Below are 6,806 nucleotides of genomic sequence, written 5' to 3'. Positions count from 1 at the left end.
ATAGTTTTTACGTGGTACGATTTTATTAACTGGAATATTAGTAACTTTTAATTTTTTACTCTTTAACTCCTCTAAAATCACTAATAGTGGTCCTCACTATGAAAAAAAAAAATTGTCAGTTCTTCTTAGCACAGTTGGGCAACTATTAAACTAACAGCTAAAATTGCCATGGATACGATATTTATATTATCAATGGTTCATTCATGAATAAGGGTCGTATCCATGGCAACTGTAACTATTAGTTTCAACTACCAGATACCATTCCTTCAATGATAAACTTCCTAACCACCCAAATCCACTTTTTCTAACCTGGCTTCCCCTTCATTAACTAATAGTCCTCTTAGGCATCTGAAAAGAAGATGGCCTCGGGATCTTCTCCTCTAGAAATGTTATTGGAATTCTACCAATGGGTAGATTCTCCACATGTTTGTCTCATGTCACTATCTCACCGACAGTAACTTGACTTGTTGTAAATACGTTATACAGTTGTAAATAACAATAAATAAAGGATTTAAAAAAATAAGTTTCAACTATAGCTGATTATTGCCCATTTCTGCTTCTTAATATATATACTTGTATTCATAAATTAATAGCATCAGGTTTCGTTATTAAACAGAATCCTGTATGTCTGATGGTACCTGAGATAAATATTTTCCACAATAAATTCTCTAATTACTGATTTTTCAGTATGTATTTTATAAAATATTGCTTTGTAAAAAACTGTATTTCGGGAACTATTCAACATAAACAGAAAGACTAAGAATCATATTTTAGCAAATTTCCTCTACTTTAAATAATTTACTATTAGCTGTTTTAGTGTGAATGAATAATGAATTTTTTTTTATAACGCTTTGAAACAGCCACCATTTTGTATTCCCCCAACCAATACCAGGCAAACTCATCAATTTTGACTAGTAATCGTAGGCAGTAATCATTAAAGTAATAAAAAATTGGGGTAAAATAACTTTATTTATTTATTAATAGTTCATTCATGAGTAAGGGTCGTATCAGTGGCAATTTTAGTTATCAGTTTCATATATTGCTATTTTTCCCCATCTCTGACCTATAGAACATTTGTGCGAAATTCGAAGAAAATCTGAGATGGTAAGGTTCAAAAGTGTGTTGATTTGGCGTGGACGCCCCTCTTAAAAAATGTAACAAAAACTCTCAATGAAATAGTAATCAAAATTAGCTATCAAAAACGCATAGTAAATTCATAATCAGAAACATTGATAACCTCACAGTGGCCCCCATATGGAGGAAATGATATTTTTACGAAACAAAATTCCGTTTCAATTTTAGTGTTTTGTTTTTTTGGTACACTTATCAAACAATTAATCATCTCTGAAAGATTTTTCGAGTAAAAAAAAAAAATTATATGCGTAAAAGATTATCAGTAATAGTAAATTTACATAAGGAATTCAAATTGTATTTATAGATTTCGTATAAATCAATTTTACAAATGGATTATGGGAAATAGTTATAAATTGAAAGATGATTCCTCTAATTACATCTATATATAGCAAACGTAAGCTTTGTAAGCCGGTTTAGTCAGCAATTGCTAGATAAACTAAACGGTGTATGATATATCTTGAAATAGAAGTTATTTTTCAACAAAGATATATTTCAGATTCATACTATTGAATTTTAAAAAATAATTTAATTAAAAAAACAAAAATACACTGACTACGGAAATAAACGTAAACAAGATAACAAAGGAGGAAAAAAATAAAAAAGTTGTTCTGCCAAAGTTCATTGGACTGCTAGTCACACAGCATACTTATTTTAGTCTAATCAGGCAATATTTTTAATCTTACGATAAATAAACCTAACCAGGTATACAATAATAGTTATAAACATTAGTAATATATAACACAAGAACATGACTTCCTCCTTTTCCATCCTGTCCCCTTTCTCTCTTTTTTTCTTTTCTTTCCTTCTTTTTCCCTTTCATATTTTGGTTTCAACCCAATGTGCCTTTAACAGAATAAAGGATAAATTATTGATAGAGATATGAGAAGTTATATGAAAGATACTTAAGTAACAAATATAAATTCAAGAAAATTCAACAAACTATGTTAAAATTAATATACAATAAATAAAGAATAAATATTAAAAATGTATACAAAAATAATAAAGTGACAAATAAAATAATAAATAAGATATGCAATATATGCATGTCATCCTTCCTCAGCATGACATGCATCCATTACTCAATAATTGGCATGCATGTGGTGGTGGATGATTCCCAGTGAGTCGAGCATTATATTTTCCGTTCTGAACATCGACCCCGAGTTCCTCCTTGAAGCTCCTAGTTGAGCTGGGTCCGTACCAGAGGCCTCTCACGTTGGTCTCGTTCTCCGAAGCCCTCACGAAACTTCTCCTTGAGGAAGTTTATGCATTTATGGTAAATTTCCTTCTTTTCCCTATCTACCTTATTTGCCTGGTTAAGTTCGTTATTTTCATATCTCACGGTGGGATCCAGAATGATTACCGACTTCCCCTTCTTAGGGAAAGCAACAATATCCGCATATCTTGTGGATCCATCCGTATCGACACAGTAGACCTCGTCGAAGCAGGCAAAATCTCTTTCTTAGCTTCATTAACTCGTACTTCACTCTATGATTTCGGCCTATTATGAGGAGGGAGTTGTTGGGGCATTTCCCCAGCACATGTACTGGTGCTTCATGCTCTGCAGCATTTGCGACAGAGGGACCAAACTTCTCTATCTTGTCCGCTGACACCTGGGACTCCACGAAGGGGTGCATAATTTATATTCAATTTTAGGGCATTGGGCCATTCAGAGCCCGTAAGTATTTGTTTATCGTATGTAAACTTATTTGCTCTCGGGGTCTCTTTGAGATGGTATTCTTCAATGCCCTGCCACCTGCAATTGGCCCATTCCTCGAACGCATTTTCACGTAGCGACTGTCGTTGAGCTTTCACACTCCGATGCCCCTGATCAACGCCCAATCTGTCGGCACATTCAGCAATCTCGGCTGAACAATAGTAGTCGGTTTTTTGAAATTAGTAGTAGTCGTTTTTTTTTTTAAAAAAAATAAGTAAATTATATGTTTTTTTAACATTTTTATTTTTTCATGTATTGGCATTTTATATTTTAATCAATTGTGATTAATTGGAATTCGAATGAATGTAAATTCAATATCGTATCGAAATGAGTATCGATACTTTGGTGGTATCTGTTGAACGGGTGTACACAAATAAAATGTTTTTACTGTTTTATTTGTTACGGTATATTATAACATAATACGTTAAAACAAAGAACACTAGCTTTGAAACGATCACAAACAACAAAGACTCCTCGCCAAGTAGTGCCAAACAAAAGACCCACAACGGCTAGGGATCTATAATCGATATATTGACAGTTTGCCAAAGAGCAAATTGTGTATCATAAAAAATGAATTTTTTTATCATACTTTAACAGTATCACCGTGATTCCCGAAGGTAACCTCGTGTCTCCAATAACCCATACCAGCTCAGAAGTGTGAACAGTGCGTATTTAGGTTAGGTTTGAACGATGTATGACATATCTCTATTACTACTCTATTTCTGGAAATAAGTTGTTTGGAAACAAAAGTTTTTTGAATGTGGAAAAAATATTTTTCCTCTAATCTCCTTACGTTAATTAACAAATCGTTTCGTAGTTTATATTTATCTATTTTTATTACTAGTTAAAATGTGAAATGGTGAATTAATTAAAACTCACAAAATTAAAGTTACTTTAGAGGAAGATTTTTTTTAATCCGCATCTAAGCTCTGTCATACTATTTCAATTTGGACAAAACCTCTCTGATATTAAAAACCACTCAATTTTAAATTTATTTTTCCAAGTTTAATCAAAATCGTAATAGTAGTTTTTGAGAAAATCCTAAGAAAGTATAAAATCGAGTATATAAAGTAATACTTCATTTCTTGAATTAAGTAATTAAGTAGTAGACGTTAAAAAAACCAAAACATTGATGGCACATACTAGCTTTAAATATGCAATTTCATTTGTTTAAATAAATAAAATTTTGTCCATTTTAGTCTCAAAACATTTTTAATCTATTTATATGTCCGACGTTTTGGTCAACCTCAGGGACAATCTATTACAAACAGCTTTTATTAAATGATCTTCAACTATTCCAAACAAATAACAATATTATAATTTATCTTACCTAAGTACAATTTTAGATCTAAATAAATTAAAAAACAGCTTCATGCAGGCTATTCTGCTCAATTCAATCCAACAAATTACCCTATGAGATATTAAAACATTAGGGAATCATATATTTTTGTTAATAAGCTTTTCTTAGATTATGTCTAATTACCTAATTAGTCAATTTTCACATTAAAATAAAAATAAAAATTATTTATCACAGTCACCTTCTTCTTAAAAATTTATAACAAAAATATTTGTAACCTTCCCTACACTCAGGTCAAGCATTTAAATTATTTGTTACAACTATATTTTGGTTAAATTTCCGCTTTATTTTATTATTAAAATTCTTCAAGGTGTATGTAATTTGTTTGGAATTGTTGAAGATCATATGTGTAATTAAAGCCATTTGTAATAGATTGTCCCTGAGGATGGCCGAAACGTCGGACATATAAATAGAATAAAAATGTTTTGAGACTACAATGGATACAATTGCATTTATTTAAACATTATTAACCAGTCTGAAGAAGGTGTTAAGATTAGAAATAATTTAATTTCAGTTTCGTTCGATTATTCGTTTTTGAGCTAAACTCTTCATTCACTTACGGACTAGTCTCATTGGACTTCAAAAAGTGTATTTCCCTCTAAAATACAAATTCAAAATTTTGCACAATCGCAGTACTTCACCTTACTACATATTCCCATTACTATACCGATATTGAAGACTTGTGTCTATTTGGACCTACAAAGCTGAGCTTTGATAATTCACTAAAACCATCCAATCCTTATAATCCAAGATCTTTCATAAAATCCACAATGCTCCTTACTTATTTACAAACAATATCACTAATAATAGTTTCAATTTTCAATATATTACCTATTTCGCCAATATCTTCAGTTCAACCCTTCCCTGAGAACTCTCTAACCACTTAAATCCACCTTGCTTCCTCTTTAATTCCTGATAATCCTCCTACGCGTCTGATAAGAAGAAGGCCTAGAGTTTTTCTTATAGAGAAATGTTATTGGAGCACTGCCTATGGGTAGATTCTTGACAAGTCTTTTTCATGCCATTGAACAGTTCGAGTAATATTTATTAGTTATATTTAATTAGTAGATTTGAAGAAAAATCGCCTTCATATTGAGCAATGAAGATATCTACATACAGCCTCCAATTTATTTTCCCAAAGCGAAGAATTCCAATTAATGATCTCGTGATAGTATTGTCGAGGTGGGTTATTTTCTTTTTTATTCTACTTGTCCAGAAGGCCTCAAAAATGCCTGTTCAGTTTATAAAGGTAAGGTATTCGACAAGGAAGATGAAAAGATGAAGATAACGGGTGACAGCCGCTATATCTCATAGGATGGTAACCTCGTCCTATCGGGTATTACTCCGAATAAACATGAGAGATATATGCAGATCTGGAGGGAACTAACCGCCGGAACTTACGAAGGGATAACAAGTAGAGGAGAGAGATCTTATCAAAGGTGAACAAAAATAACAACTATTTAGAAATAGGGATCGGCTATAAACTGAAACCATCTCAAGTAGAGGCAGCGGATTTATGTTCCTCTGTGTTCAATTGGGAGTTCTTTAAGACCCTTTATTTATAGGTTTAGTGTATACGGCTGTGACTGAGAAGCGGTCTTATTTGCTTGATGTAGTTTCGTGCGCTATTTTGGCACTGTTTATTTATTATTTTATCGACATTGCTAAGCAGTATGTACAAAAATTAATATGTACAAATAATAATATGTTTTTATAAAATACAATAATATACAAATTTGAGAGCTTCGGTGGGTCTCGAGGTGCTGCGCTTTAGTGGATTGTAGCTGAACTTCTTGTTCCTCTCGCTACACAATAATTTAGCACTATATGTCTTACCTGGGTAATAATTAAATCCCGAAACTCTAATCACTGACTACTTTTTTCTTTCTATTGTACTAGATCTTGCATTCCTAAGAAGTATAAAACCTGTGGAGCTGGGACGTGAGAAAAACGGGACAGCGATCAGCGTCGGTGAAGGCCATACTGTCAACTTAGGAGGATCTGATATCAAAAACGATACGAATGATCCAACCAGAGATTCCCGGGGACTCATGAAGAAATTTCATTTCTTGAGTGGAATGAAAACAGGAGGTCTCATTTCTAGTTCTGGTAAATATACTAAAATAAATTATTTGAGAATTGGAAGAAGATAGTTAGTTGACCATATGAAGTAGATTGGAGGAAGATAGTCTGGATAGAGGTCAATAGAGGTATCAAAATAGTAAAAGAAAACTATTTATGAACATAACATTAAAAATAAAAATAAAAATTCAAAACAGTTATTAAGATAATAAAGTATATAGAAAAACTAAAAATATTTATCATAACAATATGAGGAAACATACATATAGGTTGTTAACTTTTTTAATTATTGTGTAATGTTTGTTATATTCTTTCTTCTGTTTTGAGGATTCTTCTTTTTAAAGAATATCAACACATAGAACTAATATATTAACTCACACAAGTTGTTTCTTTGTTTTTACTTGACTTATTTATTCTTGTTCTTTTACATTTATTTTTCATGTGGTGTGATATTGACAAAAAAAACCATAACCTTACATAACAATAACATCTGTACTGTCAACATCAAAATATTGTAAA

At 31.8% G+C, this 6,806-nt stretch overlaps 1 protein-coding gene across 1 annotated transcript in view; it reads left to right on the top strand.

The window, feature by feature from the left end:
• Positions 1-6,806, top strand: part of LOC106687034 (uncharacterized) — a 26,261-nt gene that overhangs the window by 2,601 nt on the left and 16,854 nt on the right. The window contains exon 3 of the mRNA XM_014430693.3: positions 6,105-6,314. Coding sequence (XP_014286179.3) covers positions 6,105-6,314 — 210 coding nt within the window. The remainder of the gene's footprint in view (positions 1-6,104; positions 6,315-6,806) is intronic.

The sequence above is a fragment of the Halyomorpha halys genome, unplaced genomic scaffold (assembly GCF_000696795.3).
Source record: "Halyomorpha halys isolate HHAL.00 unplaced genomic scaffold, Hhal_1.1 Scaffold909.1, whole genome shotgun sequence".
NCBI lineage: Eukaryota > Metazoa > Arthropoda > Insecta > Hemiptera > Pentatomidae > Halyomorpha > Halyomorpha halys.
The sequence above is the reverse complement of the archived record's forward strand: the minus strand, read 5'-3'. Positions and strand labels throughout refer to the sequence as shown.